The sequence below is a fragment of the Felis catus genome, chromosome A1 (genome assembly GCF_018350175.1).
Source record: "Felis catus isolate Fca126 chromosome A1, F.catus_Fca126_mat1.0, whole genome shotgun sequence".
Taxonomy (NCBI): domain Eukaryota; kingdom Metazoa; phylum Chordata; class Mammalia; order Carnivora; family Felidae; genus Felis; species Felis catus.
In genome coordinates this window covers 168,693,431-168,721,101 of record NC_058368.1, presented here as the reverse complement: position 1 = coordinate 168,721,101, position 27,671 = coordinate 168,693,431, and the positions used below count along the sequence as shown (strand labels likewise).

General features: G+C 33.7%; 1 protein-coding gene across 7 annotated transcripts in view; it reads right to left on the bottom strand.

The window, feature by feature from the left end:
- FER (FER tyrosine kinase) overlaps positions 1 to 27,671 on the bottom strand; it is a 442,286-nt gene that overhangs the window by 332,636 nt on the left and 81,979 nt on the right. For all 7 annotated transcript variants that reach the window (XM_023258902.2, XM_045034531.1, XM_045034545.1 and 4 more), the window contains 3 exons: positions 11,368 to 11,551; positions 7,842 to 7,979; positions 6,926 to 7,045 (listed from right to left, as the gene is read on the bottom strand). In XM_023258902.2, the coding sequence (XP_023114670.2) occupies positions 6,926 to 7,045; positions 7,842 to 7,979; positions 11,368 to 11,551 (442 nt within the window). The remainder of the gene's footprint in view (positions 1 to 6,925; positions 7,046 to 7,841; positions 7,980 to 11,367; positions 11,552 to 27,671) is intronic.

Below are 27,671 nucleotides of genomic sequence, written 5' to 3'. Positions count from 1 at the left end.
TGAAGTGATGGGAATACCATATAATGGTCTCTGTCACAAATGCTCAACTCTGCCATTGTAGTAACAAATCACCCATAGACAATAGGTAAATGAATGAGCATGGCTATGTTCCAATAAAACTTTATTTATGTAGTCTGATGTTTAAATTTCACATAATCATCATGTGTCACAAAATATAATACTTCTGTTGATTTTTTTAATCATTTAAAAATGTAAACAGTATTCTTAGCTCACAGACTGCATAAAAGTAAGTAGCAAACAGGATTTGGCCCACAGACTAGTTTGCTAATTCATATCCCATAAAATCCAAGGGAATTACTTTTCTACATAGATAATTACCATTCTTCAATTAAGAGATCTTATCTATATCCCATTATAAAAGCTAAACACATTGACTTTAAATTTTGAAAAAATGTACCAGGAAACATGAGGCTTGAGATTGGGCTTTAGTTCAGAATACAAGAGTATTTAACACAATCTTCTGGAATTCAAATATATTACCTACTGATAGGTAGTAACTCCATTTACCCTGCTTTAAGTTTGCCACAGATCATAAATGGATGCCTCATTTATCTCAAATGCTAAAACCAATGTAATAGACACTTACATAACTTCTTCTAATGTTCAAAATTTTATAGACCTGCCTTCTTTAAGTTATTCTGATGAACTAAAATTACTGAGTTCCAAATTATTCAATTAAATAGTGATTAGATGAGAGGAAATATTTGCATATATAATCTCAATAAATGGATGATTAAAATCAATAAAGTATACTTTCTTTTCTAGAATTTGGCACAGAACAGTGATTCAAAACAGACACAGATGGGGGAAGTGTGATGAAGGGGAAGGAGAGAGGCTGTAAATCACAGAGACAAAGGAAACAACCTCAGTTTGAAGCCTGAAGGTAATACAACCTAAATGCATGTGTGATGGGAAGTGTACAATCTTGGGCATCCAGTGCTAGAAACAATTAGAGGCTGAGGAAGCAGCCCTCCACCATATCCTGATCTACCATGCAAAAAAATTTCCTATAAGGAAATAAACATATAAACAATTGAATTTAACTCTTCTATATATACACACCTTTATAAATACAGTTGATACATATAATGAGAGTATGATAAAATGCTTCGTGGCACATATTTAGATGGGTAAATGCAGTAACTTAGTCATTTACTATTATTGCAACATTAGATTTCCATCAAGCCTGAAAAAGGAGCAGACTGTGACAATGTATAATCTTTTTTGGATATAAATACTAGTTGTGTAATAATCTCAGAACCTCTTACATTTATTTGAGAAAAATCTACATGGTACCATAAATAGGAACCAAGAATATAAATTATTAAATTTATGAGTAAGTTTCTACTAATAAAACCAGCAATTTGTATGTTACATTTAGGAATCTAAAACAAAAACAAGATACCCCCCCCCCAAATGAAAGGTATCTTTTTATGAATAGCAAAGTGAAAAATATTACCTTAGGGAAAGGGTATCTATTTGAGCTTCAAATATCTTACAATTCAACACTGATCCAGAAGTATGGCAGAGGAGAAGAAAAAACAGAGTCAAAAAGGAATTCCAGTAATACTATTGTAAAAATGCTAATTTTTCTCCAGTAACACTATACAACTTGAGGAACATAAATTCATTAGAAAGGTTTAACAAAAAGACACTCTTTATATACAAAAGGTACATATTCCAGTAGAGCAGCAGTCCTTAGCCATTTTGGGTCATGAAGTCCTCCGAAAATGTGCAAGGACTCACCCCCAGAAAGTATCACACACGTTTCTACACACAATTTTACCAGGTTTATGGCACAGATTTTCAATCCAGTCCACACATTAAAATCATCTGGAGAGTTCATAAAAAATCCCAATGCACAGACCTTACTGATTTAATTGCTCTGAGTTAGGTCCCAGGCATCAGTATTTTTTAAAGCTCCTTAAGTGAACCTGACATAAAGCCAGAGATGATGAGACCCACTATTCAAAAACTCCTTGAAATCTCCCCATAAAACCCTTTCATTCACTCATTCATTCAACAAAGATGTTAATTATTTGAAACATCTGACACCTAGCCAAAAATTTTGAAGAGTCCAATAGAAATGTAGTCCAGTTTTTCCTTTGTTTCATAGTCACTACTAGTCAGTAGTCTGGCAGATTGCCAGTATGACTTGCATTATTAGAAAAATTCTTCAGGAATCAAATACTAATGATTCTCACTTCCAAATTAATGGAACCTTCACAAAGGACAGGGTCACCAGACCACTTAAACAAACATAAAGGAATGCGAAACAAAACAAAATGATTCTGAAGTTTTCCTATACTGTTTCTTATTACAGCTCTTGGATGGGCTCAGGAAAACCACAGAACCCAGGGAAGCACAGGCCATAAAATATTTTCATTTTCAAATAGAGCTTTTGAGAGTATTCTATTCTAAAACTATATAAAGCAACGTGATTCAATGACAAACGTTTAGTGAAAGGATAAGGAACTGACACAATAGGAGGAAAAACAAATAGCTAATATTCTGGAGAGAGTCAGGCTGACCAATAAAACTGCAAAGATTTGAGAAATAAAACCACATTTATTTAACATTACTATAAACATTGGCCTCAACAAGCTTCCCTACTCACCTCATCCATTCACCTCCATTCCAATATATGATCTACATATATACAAGCATATATATGTACTATTTTTTAAATTAATAGATTCATTCCATAAATAATTACTCTGTAACTTGTTTTTGCTCTTTATCATATACTTTGAAGATCTTTCCATACAGTCTTATATATATAAACCTATCCTACTCTATTTAAAACATGCATAATATAGAAAAATGGTGGCTATGGTATGGATATACCATAATTCAACTAATCCCTAATGAGTGAATATTTCAGATATTTCCAGTGTTTTGACAAAACAAAGGGACTGTTTTAAAACCTTTATAGTCCTTGGTCTCTACCCAAATTAATATCATATATACTAAAATGTGATTTCTCAGAAATCCACATTCATATGCAGATATTAAAATCTAACTTTATTGTATGCCTAAAATTAATGTAACACTGTATGTTAACTAGAAGAAAAAATAAAATCTAACCTATGAATTTTGAAATATTTTTGTGTTACGGAATTTAATAATTAATGAAAGTGACATAGTATAACATGTAACATAGTATTCTTTTCATATTTAGGAATTAACAAAAAGTTTTCAGATCTCAAGTATTCCATAAAGCCCCTGAAAAACTTAAGCATTGTGCTTGGAGTCCTCAATGTATAAAACCACCCAAGCAATAATTCAAAAACAACAAAAACCAATACAGAGAACTGGCTTTGTGCCAGGGACTAATCTAAGTATTCTACATTTATTCATGCACATGAGCTTTACAACAACAGTATGAGTTGGGTGCCATTATTATTACCATTTTATATCTGAGGAAAATGACACACAAAGGGACTAAGTAATCTGCCCAGTTTCACAGAAGTAATAACCCATTCTGTCAGGATTCAAAATAAGGCAACCCACCATGTTATGCTTATACGTATATCTTTGCTTACTTAAAAGCTAAAGTTCTAGGGGCGCCTGGGTGGCGCAGTCGGTTAAACGTCCGACTTCAGCCAGGTCACGATCTCGCGGTCCGTGAGTTCGAGCCCCGCATCAGGCTCTGGGCTGATGGCTCAGAGCCTGGAGCCGGTTTCCGATTCTGTGTCTCCCTCTCTCTCTGCCCCTCGCCCGTTCATGCTCTGTCTCTCTCTGTCCCAAAAATACATAAACGTTGAAAAAAAATTTTTTTTAAATAATAATAAAAAAAAAAGCTAAAGTTCTAGAAATACAATTTCTAACTCAAAGGATATGAGCAAGTTGAATTTTGATATATATTGCCAAATTATCCTCCAAAAAGCTTACACTAATTTACATTTCTGCCAAGACTTTGTAAGAGGGCTTATTTCTCCATACTCTACATAAGAGTGGGTATTATCAAATTATTTAATCTTTGCCAGTCTGGTAGGTGAAATACCTCCCTTTTTAAAAATTGGTATTTCCTTGAGGCGCTTGGGTGGCTCAGTAGGTTAAGTGACCGACTTCAGCTCAGGTCATGACCTCACGATTCGTGGGTTCCAGCCCCCACTCTGCACTGCTACAGCTCAGAGCCCAGAGCCTGCTTTGGATTCTGTGCCTCTCTCTGTCCCTCCTCTGCTCAAGCTCTCTGTCTCTCTCTCAAAATAAATAAATAATCATTTTTATAAAAATAAAAATAAAAATTGATATTTCCTTAATTGTCAAAGGACTATTGGTCATTTGTACTTATTTTTCCAATGCTGTTCATTTGTTTCATTCATTTCTATTGGACATAATATTTCAACACAATCAACAACAAAATTAATAATGCCTCAAGAAAGAAATTAGTTTAGCTTTAAAGCACTAATATTATGGTAAAAATAAAGTGAGACTTTGGATTATATTAAATATATATGTGTGTGTATGTGAGTATAATATATGTATATGTGAGTATAATATATATATATAGTATATATATATATATATTTATATATTATACTCACATACATACACATATACATATATTTAATGGAAATAACTTAAACTATTTTAACAGTGCCAATAGACACACTGAATAACTCATTCTTGGAATAAAATTCTTGAGAAAAGCTTACTCTTAAACCCCTATCCTGAATTTAGACACTGTTCAATGAAATATAGCTAAAGTTTTGCCTCAGTAAGATATAAGCAATTAAATCTTCTACTACACACAAAAAAATCTTCTACCACATTATCAAAGATTTATTATCCTTAATTTATTACATTTTTCTTCATTGCTTCATCACCATAATTAAGAAATAATGATTTATGTGTAGAACTAGTTTTGTTCTCATTATACCCTGAAAAGCAATAAAACAAATTATTATTTAGTCGCAAAATCTCTTATTTTACATAAGCTTATATCAGGTAACTATTTTTAATTTTACCCTATTATACTCCAATATCTCTATGCTCATCCTTCTTGTTGTTTATTAAAATAAGTTGATAAATTTTAGCATAAACACCTTGAAGGTATTAACCCTTGCAACCTGAAATATACAATAAATATATTTTGATGAATAAATGAATACATTTTGGGGGAGCAACAGAATGATAAAAAAAAACAGGAGTAATTTATGTCATATTCCTTCACCAGCACAGAAATCAAAAAATGAAATTTGTCACTGCACAAGAATTGAGAAACTCTACTATCCATTTTGTGCCATGAACCCAACTCTATTGTTCACAGCAGAGTTTCTCAACCTTGGCACTATTAACATTTCACCCAATAATTCTTTGTTTCAGGAGGCTGTTCTATGCACTGCAGGACATTTAGCAGCATCCACGGCCTCTACCCACTAGCTTTCAGCAGTGCCTTCCCACCTGATAGAGAAAAATGTCTCCAGATATTGTGAAATGTCCCCTGGAGACAGTGAGGACCACTGGTTTAAAGACAGCTAACATTATAAGAGAATATCTAAATCCAAAATGAGACTCCTGTGAACGACTTCAGAACCTGGGAACAGCTTCAAGAATCCCAATATGGCTGCTTGAAAAATCTCCCTAATGTACTCCCACACCTCCATTCCACTCATCAGCAGTCAATCCACCATAATTTTTAAACCTTCAATTTGTATGGGTGATTCAACAAGAATTTGTTAGTTTCTTCAATCCCATCTGCCTAACTTTAAAATTATTAAACTCCTTTCCAAGACCTAGTTCCAGCGTCCCACACTCAGTTAATTATCTATTACTATTACTGAACTATTACTGAACAATAGAAAGGAGAGTGTTTATATTAGATGGAGACTTTTGGCTGAGTCTTCTGAGATAAAGTGCCAACAGGTCATATGATATAACTGTCCAATACTGAAGAGAAAATGAGTGCATAATCACTCCTAGCTGTGGTTCTGACTCAAAAGACAAATACATACAGTACTTATCATTAATACAAGTTTCTCTGTGTTGCTGCTAAAAACAATCAAGGGATGAGTTAATTATTTAAAAGTAGAACGCCTTGTTTTCTAAATTTAAAAATATGCTATTAATAGCCTCTAATATTTGAAAAGGACTAAAAAACAAATTAAGATTTCTCAAAACTCCTTTAAAATATTAGGCAACAAAACAACAAAATGAAGAAAGAATTTATGTCTTTAAAGAAGACATCCCTAAGAGAAAATAACTCAATTAAAAGTCAATTTTTTGTACTAAACACTTCTGATATCTATGAGTCTCTTCTTTAACACTCAATATCCTCATTTCCAAAATAGTTCTGCCAAAAAGTTTTAAGCAATGAATGGGATAGATATAGGCAGATACAGATAGATATAGACACATATATAAATAAGTTTGAAAAGAATGAACCATTATTCCAATATAAGATATCAGCAATAACAGGGCAAATGAATATAACATCACACAGAATTCTGATTTTCAGAATTACCAAAATTAGTGATCAAAATGAATAAAGTTAACATATTTCTCAAAACATTTTTTTTCTGACCAAACAACAATCAGTTCTTTTTTTTTTTTTTTTTTTTAATGTTTACTTATTTTTGACAGAGAGAGAGAGAGAGACAGAGCATGAGCAGGGGAGGGGCAGAGAGAAAGGGAGACACAGAATCCGAAGCAGGCTCCAGGCTCCAAGCTGTCAGCACAGAGCCCGATGTGGGGCTCAAACTCAGACCACGAGATCATGACCTGAGCCGAAGTTGGATGCCCAACCGACTGAGCCACCCAGGCGCCCCAACAATCAGTTCATTTTTAATTTACTTTTCATTATTTGTAAAAAAATAAACACTGGAATTTTAAATCTGATAAAGTAAATCTATAATAATAACACTAATATTTAATCTGATCACCTTTTCTAAATACTTACATTACTTGCAAACTTTCTGCTGTTAAATTATTCCACATAATTTCATTTGCCTGAAGATTTTCATTTTCTTCTAGTAAGGAAATATCAAACTCAATTTCTTGCTCTTTAGCAGCTGTTGTTCTAATAAAACATACCAAATAATTTTGATCAATATGAGTATACTACCATCTTAGTACACATCAAAGGCACAATATATATTATCCAAAATTATGTTTACAAAGTAGAGCAAATACAAATAGAACAAATCAAATTAAACCCAGGCACCAAGATCTAGTCATGTAATTTCAGCCTTAATTTCCTCATTTGTAGAATATGGCTATTAACCTGTTCATTCCTGTCACAATGGTAATAAGTATGCATGGATAAGTAATTGATATATCATCATAAATTGAATATACATATAAAGTCATAGCATTATCACTATAGAAATGTTAAAATATATATATAATTTCATGGATTAAATACAGTTTTAAGCAATGATGTAGTAACAACTGACAAATTTTTAAAGATAATTATACAGTGGCGCCTGGGTGGCTCAGTCAGTTAAGCGTCCGACTTAGGCTCAGGTCATGATCTCACGGTCCGTGAATTCAAACCCTGCGCCAGGCTCTGTGCTGACAGCTTGGAACCTGTTTCAGATTCTGTGTCTCCCTCTCTCTCTGCCCTTCCCCAGCTCGCATTCTGTCTCTCTCTCTCTCTCTCTCTCCAAAATAAATAAGCATTAAAAAAATTTTAATAAAAATAATTATATAAATTAGTTGTCATTGAGAAAGAACTTTTAAAATAGTTAGAAACAAATTAATCTGTAAATTCTATGTCCTAACAATAGAATATCTTATTTCATTAAATACTATATGGTAGAAAAAAATAATATCACAAATAATGAAAGAAGAGTGAAAATATTATACATACATACCTGTGAACATCTATGAAATTATTGTATTCTGTGCTAGGGTCTATCTGTTCAACTGACATTTTAATCTCTTTATGGACATTCACTATTTCCTCTGTAACAAGACTGGTTATCTGGCTGTATTCATCAAATATACCTTTTCTGAAAACAAAAATAAAATTTTACAACATTTTTAAGTTTTCAAGGGAAACACAGCCCAAAATGAATTCAGAACAATAAACGTAAGAAATGTAACATCAATATTTACAGATGGTGGTTTCATACATCACCTTATTTCATACACCTGAATGGTAAAGTAAAGGGATTATACAAAAGCACAGATTCACAATTTACATTTGATATACCACGATAATAGCAAACAATCTAGAATAAGGCATTACTTTTTCCAACATGTATTTGACATGCTCAAAATGTAAGGTCAGTGTTGATGAGTTTCTATATCTAAATGCTGTCATAGAAATGTTCAATTCCATTACATGGAACTATGGATCAATTCCTATCTCTTCAACGTCTCTTTCCAGTAGCTGCTACTTCCTCAAATGCCCTATCCCTTGGTTCTTCTCTTGCTCCTGGGCCTCTGCTCTTTTCTGTGTCTTAATTATAGAGTTTAACTGGTTCCGTACCTTCAATGACATCTTGAACTCTTCTCCTTCAGTAGTAAAAATGTCACATCTTACCTGCCTTCAGTAGTAAAACTGTCACAAAATATATTAGCTCTATGGGGCGCCTATGTGGTTCAGTTGGTTAAACGTCGGACTTCGGTTCAGGTCATGATCTCATAGTCTGTGAGTTCCAGCCCTGCGTCAGGTTCTGTGCTGACAGTTTAGAGCCTGGAGCCTGCTTTGGATTCTGTGTGTGTCTCTCCTTCCGCCCCTCCCCTGATTATGTTCTGTCTCTGTCTCAAAAATAAATAAACATTAAAAAAAATTTTTTTAATATATTAGCTGTATCTAATGAGTACAAAATAGGGTGGCAAAGATCTAATCTCCAACTTAAGAGTGCTATGCTGTAAAAATATACTCCCAGTCAAGAATGGCCTCAATAACAAGTGTGGACAAGCTTATGCTGCCTTTTCCCATATAAATATTAGGGGCATTGTTTGCTTTTCTTTTCCAAAAGCATCACTCATAAAAATTTATTACTTACAAAATTTCTCTTATTTAATATTCTCTCAATTATTTTATTGTAAATAGCCAAATATTGTTTGAGTTGAGGAAAAAAAAGATTTAGTGTCGCTTGGGTGGCTCAGTTAAGCATCCAACTCTTGATTTCAGCTCAGGTCATGATCCCACAATTCATGAGTTCAAGCCCTGCCTGGCACTGTGCAGTGACAGCACAGAGCTTGCTTGGGATTCTCTCTCTGTCCTTCTACCCACCTCCCACCCCCACCCCCCGCCACCTCTCTCTCAAAATAAATAAAAAAACTTTAAAAAAAATGTCTGACTCTTGGGGCGCCTGGGTGGCGCAGTCGGTTAAGCGTCCGACTTCAGCCAGGTCGCGATCTCGCGGTCCGGGAGTTCGAGCCCCGCTTCGGGCTCTGGGCTGATGGCTCAGAGCCTGGAGCCTGTTTCCGATTCTGTGTCTCCCTCTCTCTCTGCCCCTCCCCCGTTCATGCTCTGTCTCTCTCTGTCCCAAAAATAAATAAACGTTGAAAAAAAAATTAAAAAAAAAAAAATGTCTGACTCTTTATTTTGGCTCAGGTTATGATCTCACCATTCCTATGATTGAGCCCCACATCAGGCTCACACTGACAGCTCGGGGCCTCCTTGGGATTCTCGCTGTCCTCTCTCTGCCTCTCTCTCTCCCTCTCTCTCTGCCCCTCCCCCCACTCACATGCTCTCTTAAAATAAATAATAAAACTTAAAAAAAAAAAGATTTAAACTGTTTCAGGCAATGCTAGTTTAGAAAGATTACAGAAATCACCTGACAAAATTTAAAGAAAAAGAAGAGGCAGAGAAATTTAAAACAGACTTAGTAAATATCCCTGGGCTTATGACCACATTAAGTGAAAGTACTGAATAATATTAATGTAAATGAGCCTATCTAGATAACTCTCATAAAGCAATACCATAATATGATATGGAGGTCATTATTAATATCTACCTTCAGACAAATGGAATTTTTAAAAAAAGAAGCCTCCTAACGTTACATCAATGTGACATGGAATTCAACTGCAGTGAAATCATCATGCTTGGATATTTTAAATGCTAGGTCTAAAATAATTGTTTAGAAGTTAAAGATAATATGCTATAGAAAACTACTATGTCTCAAAAAATAGGAAACTACTGTCTCAAAAAGACATCTAGCGATGATGAAGATGCCATTATTGAGGATTCATGTGAAGAGTTTGAAATAACATTGATTCATGAGAGTAGGAAAGGAAGTATTTCTGAATCAACAATATTTAATTTAAATAGACATAACTAAATTTAGAAACTAAATATTTTAAGTAGACATTTTACTATTTTATCAATACCCTTCAAAGTTTACCTATTCAAGTCAACTAAAAATAATTTTTTATCTTTTTACTGGGAAGATGAGAGATCACCTAATCCAGGTCAAAGGAGATGAGCTCTACCAAACATGGCCTATCTTTCTGTTGTCTTGCATTGATGTCTATGGTAAACGTGTGCTCTTGACTTACTCGCCAGAATATACTGTTAGCTCCTTAAAGGCAAAAATTGTGCCCAATTCACAGGCAGCGTGCTTTGCACACAGTAGAAATTCAATAAACATTTGTTGATGTTAACTTTACATAATAAGTTGGCAAATAAACCTTCAAAAAATTCTTTCCTTTGATGGAGTCAGAGTGTAATGCTAAGTGAAATTAGTCAGTCAGAGAAAGACAAATACCATATGATTTCACTCATGTGTGGAATTTAAAAACAAAACAAACAAACAAAACCAAGCAAAGGGCAAAAAGAGAGAGACAAACTCTGTCTAAAAGAAACAGACTTTAATTTGGAGAACAGACAGGTGGTTACCAGAGGGGAGGTGTGACAGGGGATGGGTAGAATAAGTGATGGGGATTAAAGAGCACTGAGTTTTGTAGAGAATTGTTGAGTTATGGCATTGTACACTGGAAACTAATATAATACTGTATGTTAAATATACTGGAATTAAAATTAAAAACTTAACAAAAAAAATTCTTTCCTTTGGACTTCTCAGTTGCTCAATATTTAAACACTCAATCCTCCGAAAATATTAACTTCTTAACACTTGTCAACTAATGAATTTTTTTTTCACCTAAATTCCCAGCTAATTGGAGTAGAACAAAAACATACAAAACAGAAGGACCATTCTTAGGGCTAGGCAGAAGGTTTAGGAGATGATAATAAACTGAAAGGAGACGAGAAGTGAAAATCAAGAAGGACTAAAGTAAAACAGATGTGAAATACACACTGGGCTAAGTCAATAATGAAGTTCACAAAACACAGACAACTTCTTTCCAAAAGCTTAACTAGAAGAAAAAATAATGTTGAAATCACTTCATGAAGGGACTTTATGCCAAATAGGAAATGTATCTTACAGTGCTTTTATCATTTCTTCTTGCATCTTTTGTAAGGAGTCCAGAAGCAAAGGAAGTGTGGTGTCATAATACTGATTCTGATGAAGCTGTGCCCCTTTCAATGCCAATACATACTGATTATGCAGCATATGAAGTTTCATTGTGGCTTTGTCGTATCGTTCCTTGGCCTTTTCGGTTTCTTTCCCTGAAGAAAATGTTGAAGAAAGTTAAAAGAGATAAAGATGTTTTATATTCACTATATGCAAACAGAGTGACCACTATTTTATATTATTTCATACATTTTAGGAGTAATTGACAAAATTTTATTGAGCATAATACTACATACGCAGCTCTATACAAAGTACTGCTTATTTGTCAGTATTTTGCACACAGGCTGCTATGAAGGAGACATATATTACAGTAAATGTTTGATGAATGAAAGTTAATGTACAATTTTTTTATGAAATTACACAGAAAAATGATCTTTCTTATCTTCAAGAAGCTTACACAAATTGGAACAACCAATGCACATGAAACAGTGTAACCAAGAAAACAACAAAGTTTGTAAACAATGTTAAATTTTGAGGTCTGTGTTTGAGGTTTCAATAAAGACAAGGGGAGTCAGAGGTGGCTATGTAGAAAAAACAAACATTAAAAGGTGGGGCATGTGCAGGAAGGTATAAGAAAGACAGAATGGATATAATAATTCCTTACTCTCGTCTTCCCTTTCCACCTTTCTTCCTTTCATTTAATGAATATTATCCACTGATCACCACCAAGAACTGTGCTAAACACTGGGAATTCAGTACCTAGCAAAACAGAGTCCTCAACATATAGCCGCTGGTGAATTGGAATACTGAGTGAAAACGGGGAGAGAACAAGCAAAATTACATAGGCAAGCAAAGAAATAAGCTCACAGAGTAAGTATTAACGAAGTGAAGGAAATATGTCTGTATAAGCAGAGCAGTTTTAGGTTGTGAATGACTTGAAAGCAGAGAAATTTAAACTCGATACAGGAAAAGTCCAGGAGATATTGATAATATTATGAACTAAAACTTTTTGTGGTACCTTTATTAAAATAATTCAGAAAATATTCACAGAGTGACAACATAAACAACTATATAAATAAATGAAAAAAATTTTAATGCTTATTTGTTTTTGAGAGAGAGAAAAAGAGAAAGGGAGTATGAGTAGGGGATGGGGCAGAGAGAGAGGGAGACACACAATCTGAAGCAGGCTCCAGGATCCAAGCCATCAGCACAAAGCCTGACACGGGGCTCAAACTCACAAACTGCAAGATCATGACTGAGCTGAAGTCAGATGCTTAACTGACTGATGCACCCAGGAGCCCCTAAATAAATGAAATTTTTAAGCAGATCTTCAATTTTCAATGTAAACCAAGCAAATATCTTTATCAATTAATTAGATTTAGGGAATAAACTTTTCAAAGTATTTATTATGTTGAGAATTTTATTTTAAAAGTTATTAATTTCATTTCTGAGAGAGAGGGAGAGAACGAGCAATCAGAGGAGGGGCAGAGAGAGAGAGGGACAGAGAGAATCCCAAGTAGTGTTGTGCTGTCAGTATAGAGCATGACACCATGCTTGAACCCACGAACCGTGAGATCATGACCTGAACTAAAATAGAGAGTCAGATGTTTAACCAACTGAGCCACCCAGACACCCCTATGTTGAGAATTTTTGACGCCACAGGCTCTCCTCTGCTGCCACTCTGCATAGGTTCAGCACCCATCTAAGTATTCCCTATAGGTAGGAGTCTGAAAAGCATTCCCTGTTGAAGAATGTGTCCAGCTAAGAACCAAAAGCAGAGTAAAGACAGTGTTATTGTGAAGAGAGGAGACCTCAGACCCTCAGACATGCACAGGCAGGGCAATAGAATGAGAACAGTTTGCTTGCCTTTCTCATCTCCCCTCCAGTTCTCAGACAAAGAAACTGCATCTAGTAGATGGAAAAGAAAATCTTTCCAGCATGCTGGTAAGTCCCTGCTACCAACAAATTCTAGTGGTTCCAAGTACCAGAACCACCACTGACTTCCAGGGAGCTGCACAGAATTATTTTACAGAGCATAATTCTCTAGCCATAGCCCATCAGCTGGTTCCTGCATATGGGGACATTATTAATTTCCTAAGTTATTTGCAAATTGCTACCTTAGAAAGCCTATTTTACTTTATAACATAAAGAACTTCTTAAGGAGAAAATATTTTAATCACCAGACATCTTTCCTAGCCCTTCTCACTGCTATCTAGAAACAGGTTCTAACATCAGGTGGATGGAAACAAATATATTAATTCAGTTCTGATCTGAAGGGATCAGAAAAAATAACATGAGCCACTAAAGAAAGGGATATTCTCACTTTTGGACTACAACTCACAGGATAATATATTTTATTTCATGAGCCAATTATCATATACATTTTTAAATATATAATTAAAATAAATTCATGAAATAATTCTTCCCCTTCCTATGAAGGATACCCTGTTATTTTAAAAAGTTCTCTTTTATTTGAATTTTTAATTCTTTTAAATCTTCATTGAGAACCCAATATATTTTTTTGCCTCAGTTACCCTACAGAAATTTTAAGTCATTCTGTATAGCACTAGGGATAATTTTTTTTTTTAATTTTTTTTCAACGTTTATTTATTTTTGGTACAGAGAGAGACAGAGCATGAACGGGGGAGGGGCAGAGAGAGAGGGAGACACAGAATCGGAAACAGGCTCCAGGCTCTGAGCCATCAGCCCAGAGCCCGATGTGGGGCTCGAACTCCCAGACTGCGAGATCGTGACCTGGCTGAAGTCGGACGCTTAACCGACTGCGCCACCCAGGCGCCCGGGATAATTTTTTTAACTTAGTAATTACCAAATTACCTCAGTAATACTAATCATGAATGATATTTTAAGGTTCTCAGTAACACATTCTCCTACATGTTCAATTAATGTAATAGTTTTTTTTTCCACAGAATAATATATTTATTTACCCACAAATATTGCTATTTGGCATCCTTCTTACAAAAATACATTTCAAAAAATGTCCCCAAGAGTCTATTCAGTTTACATATCTATGGCCAGCCTCAGAGCCTCCGTCAAAAATAACAATCCCTTTATCTCCCTATCCACACTAGTCAGGATGAGACTCCTATATGAAGCTAATACTCAAAAGCCAAAGTGCATACCCAACCAAATCAGAATCCATTTTTTGGCTGGGGGCTAAATCACATTAATGTCTGAATGAGAGTGAAAACTTGACAAACACCTGCTGCAGAAGCTGCCAGAGCAGCCCTTTCCAAGGCCCTTTTATTTATTTTTTTTTTAATTTCATTAATCATTTTTAAGCTAGTTTAAATATATGTTACTTAAAGTTCAGCAAATTCTGACAGAAATTCCAATGGTCATATACAATTAGGCAGACAAATTGATTCAAAGTAATAAAGAAATTTTCTAGAGTCTACGTGTTGATAATAAGAAAATAAGGCAAGCATCTACCAGGCAAGACTATTTAAGTACTGTGTTCTAATTTGTTAATTGTTATTGTAAATTCACAAAGTATAACTACATAGTAAATTCCATATTTTAAATCATTTTTTTAAATATTACTTTTTATATGAACTCTATTATTCCTAATTAATTTCTTGGATTTTTAGTACAACTTCAGGAGTCAAACTCTCCACACAAACATTTTCATGGAGACATTTAAACCACCCATCTGTCCTCCTATCTGCACAGATTTTTTATTTTTTTTTTTTTTTTTTTTTTTTTTTTTTTTTTTTAAATTTTTTTTTTTTCAACGTTTATTTATTTTTGGGACAGAGAGAGACAGAGCATGAACGGGGGAGGGGCAGAGAGAGAGGGAGACACAGAATCAGAAACAGGCTCCAGGCTCTGAGCCATCAGCCCAGAGCCCGACGCGGGGCTCGAACTCACGGACCGCAAGATCGTGACCTGGCTGAAGTCGGACGCTTAACCGACTGCGCCACCCAGGCGCCCCTGCACAGATTTTTTAAACTGCAAACTACCCATCTGTCTTTCTAGATGGTGAAAAATGATGCACTAAATGTGTAACGCTCAGCTAAGATTTTATAATCTAAAGTCTTACTAGAAAAGTTAAGAATTTCTTTTTTTTCTTTATCATACCCAGTATATGACAAACGATCTGAAGAAGACTATTATAACCATATCAAAATATCAACAGCTTATAAGTGGTAATTAACACAATTTATGAAAAAAATTAAATGCCTTTGAAAATATCCAAGGCAAAATTTATTACATTAAAATACTATTACTAATAATAAAGAGCTTTGGGTTTAATACGAGCTTAATAAGAGCTTTGGGCTTAAAACTGAATTTGAGGGCATGTTTTAGCAGGTTTTTGGTTTGTTTGCTTTTGTACTCTACAGCTCACATACACTTATGCATTTGGTTATCTGATGTACTTGTGCATGTGCATGATCGATCAATCGACACCCTCGCTCCCCTGTAGAAAGTTCCAAGAACATGTTCACTTGCTATGATTTCAAAAGGGATTTTATTATAGTTTTTCCTGATTTACTTTAAAATAATTATTTAGGTCCCATACAAACTATATAAGTAAATTCAAGAAATAGTAATACCTTGTGAAAACCAAAGTCACAAATAAAATATTTTCTGTTCCATTCACATAATGAAACATGTGGCAAAAAACCCTAACACAATTCTCGCCACATCACTTCTTGGTGCAGAATATTTCACATCATTATTACTCTTTCTTAACTTTTAAATAACATTTGAGCCTAAACTTAATATGAAGCATAAAGATTAAGTAAATTCTTATTGACAGGCACAGAATTATACCTCTGTTGCCATACGAATTTTTTTCTTTTTTAATGAAGAGAGGCATTCAAGCAGGGCATGGAGTTGTCCCATGTGTCAATTAACAGGCAGGAAAACATCTAATTTTTCCTCCTGCACATAATGAATTTCACAAAGAGATTGTATTATAATTCTTTTGTCACCACTTGTTGACAAATCTGTTTAATGTTTGTAATAGAGTGTATACACAATATGCCATGCCATAAACAATATTATGAAGCTAGCAAAACTCAATTATGTAAGTTTGACATTTACAAGAGACAGGCAAGACTACTCATTCAGCTAGTCTAGAAAGTCGAGTATTTTTTATTATAAACTTCGGAAGTGTTTGCCATTTGCTAAATATTATGGCGGAAAGCCTCCTGATAATAAATGAGAAGTGATTATTTTCAAAAAGCAAAATGCCTGCACATAGACTCTACTTTGATTTGGATAACTAAACGTTCTACCATCTTACATTTTTCTTTCCTGTCAAACCATTCCTCCTCAACTATATAATTTCTACTTATTGCTCTAAGAAGAAAATAAGCAAGAATTCATCCTAACTTATAAGTTATTTGGGCCAAATGTCCACATATGTTTTTTCACATGCAAGTTAAAATTCAAGTATGACATGTGGGAACAATGAATGAGTTACCCATTTTATTCCATGCTGTTCAGACAAAAGCAAAGTTAAGAAGTCATTTTTTGTCTCAGCTTCTCCTTTGATTAGTTTTGCAACCCAAGCAAGTCATATAATCTAAATTTTAGCTTCTAATTTCTAATCCTGGGAGTTAAATTATCTGCCCTTTTCAATTCACTGGGTAGTGATGAAGAATGAATGGCAAAAAAAATTGTCAAAATACAACAGCAAAGGCTAAGGAGGGCATAGAATTTGGAGAGCTGAAAAAAACCTTTTGATTATATGCTCCTATAAAGCATTAAAAAATACAACAGATATATAGGGGTATATATATATATATATATATATATATATGTGTGTGTGTGTGTGTGTGTGTATGTATATACACACACACACACACATATATATATATATATATATATTTATATATACACATACTGTGCTACTTTTAATAAATTTCCTGGTATAAGAAAAATTGATATATCAATCAAGAAATATTTACTGGGCATTTGTTATAGACTCTAAACTGTTCAAGGAACTAAAACAGTGATATTTTATTTAAAAATTCAACAAAATACCTTTAAAGAGAAAACTGTGAAATATCATTTCCTTGCATATAATGATTGCTAGATTCAACTGACCAACAATCGTTTAATAACCTATAAATTGAATATACCATGCTCAAATCTATATTCTATAATGTAACAAAACTTTGAAGGGGAGGATTCTGTGTAGCTGGGATGAAGTAAAAGCATAATTCTGAATTTCCCACATAGCATCTGAATATTTAATAAAGCACAAAAAGAAAAATAAATAAACCCTCATCCTCAGCATAGTAGGCAGTGAATGTACAAATTTTAAATCGTCTGTGAGTGGAGGGGCAGCTGGGTGGCTCAGTCCGTTAAGTGTCCAACTCTTGAATTTAGCTCAGCTCATGACCTCCTGGTTCGGTTTGTGAGATCGAGGCTGGCATCACCTGTCAGTGCAGAAACGGCTTGGGATTCTGTCTCTCTCTCTCTCAAAATAAATAAATAAACATTTTTTAAAAAATTATCTCTGAGTGTAAAATTAAACACCAAATCACTGCAAAAGATCTCTCACCCTCCCACGGCAAGACTTCATGGATACCAAAGGCTGTTCTGAAAACAAGAAAAATGAACTAAAGAGAGAAGAGAAAAGGTAGCAGTGTGCTTAAGACTTGTCTAAAATCACCATCAGAAAAAGCAAGTTCATTCTATATGTGAAAATACTGGAAACATAATGCTAGATCACAGAACTGACTACAAGAAAGGGAACTAAAAGTATATGTGAAAGGCATGAGAAACAGTCTTAGAAAGGTAACACTTCAGAGGGAGAAATGGTTAAAATGAAGGAACTTGGGAAACCATGAAGGAACAAAACAAAGCAAGTGAGGAAAAAAATCCTGTAGGAAAAAAAAAAGAATATAAATATATATATATATAAAAAAGGACACATCAATCTTTGTCAAGAGCATGAAGGGTACAAGATTTTATTCTACTTGCAAGCTAACAAATTAGCCTGCCTCAACTTCATGAAGATGGGCAGAAGACATAAGTTCTGAGACAGAAACAAAGGACAGTTTATTTCTCAAAGCAGTATCAGTAGCTAGAGTATCATCATTCATTGCTGGGGGGAAACACATTAAACAGAATAAAATGACAACCAACAAACTAGTAAAAAATATGTGTACCACAAATAACAGATAAGGGGATAATCATTGTAATATACTTAAAAATTCTTAAAATTTGGGACACCTGGGTAGTTCAGTTGGTTAAGCATCCAACTCTTGATTTCTGCTCAGGTCATGAACTCATGACCTGAGAGAAATAATTATAGAAGATAATAGTTATCTAAGTATATAATTTCATACAGTACTGACTTTTGGAACCATTAATGTTAAACCATTAATGAGACAGATAAGCAAAAAACAAGAATAGGAGAGGACAAAACAACTTATAATGGGATACAACAGATACAAATGAACCAAACTATTTCCAGTGAATAACGCAATCACACCAAAAGGAGTGGGGAAGAAAAGAATTAATCTAAGAAACTTTGGCAAACAATATTTGATTACAATGAAAGACTAAAGACAAAAAGAGCTCTAAAGAAACCATGAACTGTAGTTTCTTTAAGAGGCATGCGTTAACAATTCTGAAATGATTTTCTGTTATTTTAGGATTGAACAAGTAAGTAAACAGAGTGTGAATAACAGAAGCCAGGTTTCCCACTGTCAGAGAAAGAAGTTGCAAATACATAAATATGAAAACACCAAATGAACACAAGGCATTGGACTAGAATTGAAAGTCTCAATATAAACTCTTTAGTTTTAATATAGACAGATCAACAGATATAGAAATAAGCACTGATACATTTGTGTTTCTTATTTCTTATCTCTGTGCATTGAAAGGACCTAGAACAAAGATACCCTCATGACAATGAGCACACCCAGTGCCCAAATAATGGTTTCTAAATACTAAATGGAAAACCACTAAAAAAAACTATGGTTCCTTAAAATAATGGAGCAGGATCCAGAGCATGAAAAGTATAAGATGAGTCAGAAAATAAAGGATGAATGACAAGAACACATCAAAAGGACAGAGGGGCCATTGTAAGTTTCTCTCTCACATACAGAAAAAGAAATAAATAAAATGTGGTGAAATATTAATATTTGGGGAGTATGAGTGAAGGTATTCTTTGTATCCTTCTTTTAATAGATATGTAAGTCTGAAATTTGTCAAAATAAAAGTTAAAAATCAAAAGCTGTGAAAATCTGATCAAAAGTCAAAAGTATCTGAATATTCATTAAATCTAAAAAATTGGAGTTATTTAGTCTAGAGATCAAATATCTCAATGATTTGTTCTTTAAATATCAAAACACTTACTTCCTAAAATAAAAAAGAAAACTTGGTTTCAATATGTATGTTTCAAAGCAGGTATGTTCCCACTATGAGGATTATTAATACATAAACACAGCCAGAATGAAAACAAAACAAAATAAAACAAAACCATCATTCTACTTTATAAGATTAGTCAACTGTGTGGAATAACATTTCCAGCAAATTAAGGGTTTTCATTCTTTAAATCTTTATCCACATCCCATGGTGTTCTAGGTTCTGTGAGGGATAGGCAGTATTTTCCTAAAAGATGCTTGACAAAAAAATAAATAAATAAAACAAAGGCTCACAAAATAGTCATCATATGTTAGGATATAATTATAGAGGAGGAAGTGTAGAAATCACCATTTACTTAGCATGAATAACCAACCAGTAACTGACCTCAAACTCTGAATAATGTACTATAATAATACACAAGGTTATCTAATAAGTTGATGAATACCTTTAAGTAAGTAAGTAGCTTAAAAGCTACAAGATATACATAAAATATATCTAGAAGAAACAAAGTATTAGTCATTTCTGAAGGAAAAAAAAACAGGTAACAGGAGAAAAACTTTTCACTATATACTTACTGGCCTATATCTTGTGATTTTGAATTTGGAAAGAGGAAGCCCAGGAACCCCCTTAAGAAAAGAAATTTCAAGGGGCGCCTAGGTGGCGCAGTCGGTTAAGCGTCCGACTTCAGCCAGGTCACGATCTCACGGTCCGTGAGTTCGAGCCCCGCGTCAGGCTCTGGGCTGATGGCTCAGAGCCTGGAGCCTGTTTCCGATTCTGTGTCTCCCTCTCTCTCTGCCCCTCCCCCGTACATGCTCTGACTCTCTCTGTCCCAAAAATAAATAAACGTTGAAAAAAAAAATTAAAAAAAAAAAAAAAGAAAGAAAAGAAATTTCAAGACAACTTCAACAAGCTATAACCAATATATCTACCTACTTATCTGTACAAAGCTGTATGCTTGGCATTCTTAGACTACTACTATGAATAAACGGCTCTGGCTCCTAGGTAAAACCAATCCATTCACTTGGGCACTGGATTCATCACCTCATAACTACTCAAGGACACTGCTACAGCCATTCTTCCTTCATTCTTCTACCTCATCAACTTTTCCTTTTCTCCCAGAGCATTCTCAACAACAAACAAGCAGTAGTTGCTCCTAATCTTTAAAAAAAGAAAACATCCTCCCTTGACTACTTTCAGTTACCTCCCTCTCTTTCCTTTACTGCAAAACTCCTGAAACGATTTGTCTGTACCAGGGATCTCCAGTTTCTTTTCTCGCATTCTTTCTTAAACCCATCCCATTTAAGCTTTTCCCTCTACTGCAATATTGAAACTGCTCTTTTCGAAGTCTCCAATAACCTACACTTTACAATATCCAAATCACGGTCCTTATCTCATGTTTTAGTAGTACTTAACCAGGATGATCTCTCGTTCTTCCTCAAAATCTTTTCCTTCCCCATTTGGCTTCCAGAATAATATGTTCTTTTGGTTTTCCTTTTATCTTGGTGTTCTTTATAATTTCTTCCTTATTTCTTGATGTTGGGATTCTTAATGTTGGGCTCAGTCTTAGGAACCTTCTCTTTTCTATCTTAATGAACACCCTTAGTAATGTCATCAAACGGCATGGCTTAAATACCAACTAACATTCAAGTTTATACTTTTACTCTAGACCTCTCCCAGGAATTCTCCATAGCTAGAGATTCAAGTACAAACTAGACATATCTAGTTAGATGTCTAAAAGAATCTAAAAACTCCTGATCTTCAGCTCCAAATCTACTACTCCTATATTTTTCTCCACCTCAGTTAACCACCTTTCCAGTTGTTCAGGCCAAAAATCTTGAAATCATCCTTGACTTCTTTGTCTCACCCACTATATCCAATTCATCAGCAAATCCTTTAGGCTCTATTTTCAATACATATATACATTCGTGGATTCCATATGTCTGAGTTCACCTACTGCCTAAAATTATTTCTAATCCTCAAATCAATATACAAAATACTTTCCAGGCCAATCACAGATATACACATATGCAGAGCACAAGAGTCATTTGATACACATGTTCCCAAGAGAGGTCAAACAAGGCTATCTCTGTCTACCTTTTTGTTTCAGTTCCCATGCTGGAAGCTACCCATTCTGCAGTCTATTTAGTTTCACATTTATTGAATTTTTGTGCTTTTAGCTGATGATTTTGCTGTTTAAAATGGCCAGAAGTAATACTAAAGGGCTGTCAAGTATTCTTATGATTAAGAAGGCTACAATGTACTTTATAGAGAAAATAGGTATGGCAGATTGCTTTGTTTAGTCATGACATATAGCACTATTGGTTTGGAGTTCAATGTTAATGAATCAACAACATATATTAAAGAAGGTGTCTTTAAACAGACACATACATAAAACAGGATGATATATTAGATCAGTCACCAAAAATGCTGTGACCTTGCTTATAGGAACTTAAACCCTAATGTTATGTCCACTAGGGGCAATGATTCAGTACTCAGCTAATGCTAATTTAGCATTCAGAGTGATTTCACAGAACATAACTACTGTAAATAACAAGAATCAACTGTATATCCAGAAACTGACCACTTCTCACCACCTCTGTTACTACCACCCCAGGTCCAGACCAGCATAAAACCTTGCCTGGATTTCTCCAATAGCCTGGAAATAATCTCCTTACTTCCATCCCCCTCCACCTCTCAGAGGAGTTGCAACAAGGATGCCAAATTATACTATTAAAATATTAGTCAATTCTTGTCATTCTTCTGCTCAAAACCCACCATGGTTTCCAATTTTACTTAGAGTAGAAGCCAAAGTGCTTTAAGATAATGACCAAAATCCTATATAATTTGTGCCTCCTTCACCACTCACCATCACTCTTCCTCTCTGATTTCATCTCTTTCCTTTATCGCTCCACCAGTTGCAGACACACAGGCATTTGCACTACTCCTCAAATATTCTAGACATGATCCCCTCCCAGTGAATTAGCTTTGGCTATTCCCTCTACCTGGAGTACTCTCTGTCTCAGATAACCATATACTTCACTTCCTCACTTCCTTCATTCTTCATTTAAATGTCTCTTTCTCCATGAGGTTTGACCTGATCATTCTCCCAACATCCTATCCACGTGCTGTGTTTCATTTTTATCCATGGTACTTATCACCATCTAACATACTATATGTTTCACTTATTTGTTGTGTTAATTAGCTATCTTCTTCTCTAAAATGTAAGCCTGACAGAGGCAGGAATTTTTGTACGGTTTGTTATCTACAGTATCCCTAGTACAAATAACAGTGCCTGGCACATAAAAAGAAAATGCATAAATTGATATAGTTTTTATTATTAAAAATAAATTTAAGCTTAAATAAAATTTTTTAAAAAGCTAAAAGTTACAGAAAGATTACAATTTTATCTTCTGCATCTGTTTATATCATCTTTCTAGTAATCAAGTCCAAAACTAATATTGTGAAGGAGCTCACCTATAAAATATAGAGGAAAATCAGCAAAAGGATATAGTTTCTCTTAATCTCTTTGTATATGAAACTTAGCTTTGTTTATTTAATAAAACTAAGAAAAATAGGGACAAATCAAATTATTGTGCTTTAATTTTATTTTCATTTTAGGAAGTTATCTCTAGAATATAAATGAATCATGTGACATATTCATCCCACATAATATTTCAGCACCTAATGAGAATATTATAACTGTCACTCCAATTTCTGCAACTTTAACCCAACGCAAATTAGATTAACAACAAAGAGTGTCATTACTCTTTATGACCTTATAAAGTTCCTATCATATTAAGCTCCATGCAGTGAAAAGCATTCATGCCATATGTTAGCTGCTGATACATCATGTACTAATAAGTAGGTCAAAAAAAAAGGTGGGGGGGAGGGAGGAGGGAAGGCCACATCAACAGAAATGATGATCGAAAAATATATCTTGAACTTATTAGCTTTGGTCTTTAGCAAGCCCTATATCCAAAAAGCATTTCTCCTTATGTTGAACTGAGATGTAAATTTGAATTTCAGAATATTTGTCTAGGGGACCTCCACATTTCATGCATACATGATTCTGGTTTTTAAAAACTCCAAGATTTAGAGATTATTGAATAGGAAGGCCATTCTTGTTGGACTAAAAATGAGAAAATCAACTAAAAGAGCCTTCAAAAAGTTTTACTCATTTTTTTAAATTTGGATTTATTTAAACATAAATTTAACCATCTGTCTCAAATCTGGACTCATTTCAAACTGGTTTTCACAATTAAAGTACTCTAAAGAGACAACTCAATGGATCTAATCAATTTTAATTGGCTATAAAATACCACAGAACTATTCATAATGCATGAAGAGGCAATTTAAGAAAATCTACTTCCCAATTACAGAAAAATTTACTTTTGAATGAGACTTCTAGCAAACTCCCCACAGTTCTAGCAGTAGGTATCTTCTTATTCTGTCTGCATAGGTTAAGTGAGGGCCTGTACATAATCAGGGAGTTTACAAATCTCTTAGCACTCTGTTTTGTTTCCCATAAAGAAATAAAATTTGAAAGAGAGTTTGTTTCCCTACTCTTGTTATATAAGTGGATGGAGAGAGCTCCTTTTAAACTTCTCTAGACTATTATAAGCATTTGTAACGTGGAGTAGCTCATCCTGTTTCTTTTTCCTGAAATATGACGTGTGATAAAGCAAAAGCATTCAGACTTCTACTCATATAAGAGTAACCTCCGCGAATGTTATTGTGGGTATTTTGAGTCTTGGTAAATATAAAACCCCAACATAACTGTAGTCACACAGAATCAATTAAATAGGCTATATCAGAATACATAACTATGAGAGTTATTTTGAACAGGTTTTCTGACACTTCAGTATATCTTCAAGCAAACTATAAAACTTCAAAGCAAAACCTGTATTTAAATTCACTTCATCAATACCATATGGTTCAACTCTTAAAAAAATACATTTTAACTCTAAAAAAATACTACATGGCATATGAACAAGGGACTGAATGTAGGTTTATAGGTAAATATTATGTATATTTTTTACAACATAAGCAAGTGGAAGATTATAGTGAGTTTTAAAAAAATCTGGAAATGAATAAACTCATAAAACTCTCAGAACAAATGAAGAAGGATGATGAAGTCCACTAAGACTCTAAACTTAGGTTAATGCGTTAAGTAGATACCTGCAAGTTTTAGGAAAAGACCCATTATCACAATTATTCAGGCATAATCTGCAATGCCTGAGATGAAAACTATATTACATGGGATTAAAGAAACATAGACATTGTAGGAAATAAGATGAGTGCACTTGTAAACAGAGCATAGAAACTAACCAAAATGAAACAGAAAGAAAAAAAAAGACAAGTGGGAAAAAAATGAAGAGTATCAGTAGGCTGTGAGACAACCACTAGCAGCCTAAGATCTATGCAGCAAGAGTCTGTAGCAGAGAACAGAGAGGGGGACACAGAAAATATACATGAAGAAATAATTGCTGAACGGTTTCCAAATCTGGTGAAAACTATAAATTCTCAGATAAAACAGGCTCAAAAACCACAAGAAAAAAAAAAAAAAACTACAGCAATGGACATCATGACCAAATTTCTTAAAACCAATGATAAAGAGTAGCTAAAAGCTACCAAAGGAAAATAAAATGTGTAGAGCAAAGATAAAGATTAGAATAGATTTCTCTATGACATAACACTAGCACAACATCTTTAAAGACCTAAAGAGGGGGAAAAAATGACAAAATAGAACTCTATATCCAACAAAGATATATTTCAAATAGAAAGGTGAAATAAAAACTTTTTCAAGCATGTAAATCTGAAAGAATTTATTACTTACAGACTTACATTACAAGAAACATTAAAGTAGGTAATTCAGGCAAAAGTTAACTGACGCCAGATGGAATACAAAATGCTAGAAAAGATAACTACATAGATAAATGTATGAAGTGTTCTGCTGTAGTTTTAAAAATAACTAACTATTTAAACAAAGAAACATTAACAAGGTAGTGTGGACTTTACAACGTACGCAAAAGTGGAATATATTACAACAATAGCACACAGACCGGAAGATGACACTATTGTAAGGGTTCCATGTTAAAAGCAAAGTATTATAATATCAGTTGAAGATACACTATGGTAAATTAAAGATAACATAATACAACAAAAAGTTATAGGTAATAAGACAACAAAATAGGAAAAAAAGGAATCAAGAAAATGTTCATCCAAAAGAAGGTAGATAAAATGAAAAGGAAAATAAAGAGTAAATGGAAGAAAAGAAAACAAAGAGCAAAATGACATATTTAAACATAACAATATCAAAAGTCACATTAAGTATAGTTGAATAATCCCAGTTAAAGGGTAGACATTAACAAGCTAAAAAAGCATGACCTAACTATATGCTGCTTACAAGAAATGTAATTCAAAAATAAGGATTGAAACAGATTAAAGAATGAAAACCAGAAAGACCGTATAAACACTAAGCAAAGTAATGTGGGAATGGCTGTATTAATATGAGATACAATAGATAGCATGGCAAAGAATACTACCAGGGATAATAAAGATTATTTTATAATAATAAAGGGGTCATCAAGTGGATATAAGAATTGTAAATGCTTAGTCACCTAATAACAGAGTTTCAAAATACATGAAAAAAAAACAAAAACAAAAACTGACAACTACAAGAAGAAATAGACTGACCCACAATTACAGGGGGAGATTTCAATTGCCCTCTCTCAAACATTAATATAACAAGTAGACAGAAGATCCATAACAACATAAAAAAATCAAAAAACACTATTAGCTAACTGAACCACGCTGACAATATAGATCACTCCAACCAACAGCAGCAGAATACACATTCTTATCAAGTGAAAGTGAAGCATTTATGAAAACACACCAAACTGTGGGCCAGATAACAAGTACACATAAACTTAAAGAAATGAAGTCATAAAAAAATATTCTCAGATCAAAATGTAATTAAATTATAAATAAAAAATGTAAACATCTCTAGAAAAACGACAAAACTTTAGAAAACTAACTCACACACTTTTAAATAACCTACAGATCAAATTAAAAAACAAAAGGGACACTAGAAAGTATTTTGAACTGAATGAGAATGAAGACAGTGTATGAAAAATTGGGGAACATTGCCAAAACAGTGCTTAGGGAAATTGAGAGCACAAAATGACTATATTACAAAACAGACAGTTCTCAAATCAATGACTTTAGCTTCCACATCAAGGACATTTAAAAAATGTTTTAAATGGTGCAAACTAAGACTAAAACAAGCAGAAAGAAAGAAATAACAAAGATTAGAGCATAAGTCAATTAAATAGAAAGAAAAACAGAAGTAAAGCCAAAAGCTGATCTTTGAGAAGATTAATAAAATTGATACACTTCTAGCCAGAATGATTAGGAAAAAAAAGAAGAGACATAAAATATCAATATCACCAATACCAAGAATGAGAAAGAAAATGTCACCACAGATTCTATAAATTAAAAAGGTGAATAAGGAAAATTATTAACAATTTAATACCAATAAATTCACCAACTTAGATGAAATAGACATTTCCTTGAAGGATACAACATACTAAAATTCAAACAAAAAGAACAGATAAACTAAATAGTCTATATCAATCACAAAAATGAGCTTATAGTTTTAAAATCTTTGCAAAAAAAAGTAAAAAAATAGAAACAAGGAGACTCAGATGGCTTAAGTAAATTTGACATATATTTAAGAACCATTACCAACTGAACACAAATCTTTCTTAAAAAGTTAGAGGAGGTAACCATTCAGAGAATAGAATTACCTTTATATTAAAATAAGACAAAAATACAAGAAACAAAGATATAGATAAAAAATTATTTAAAAAAACTTAACCAACCATATCCAACAATATAAAAAATGATTATGCATCATAACAAAGA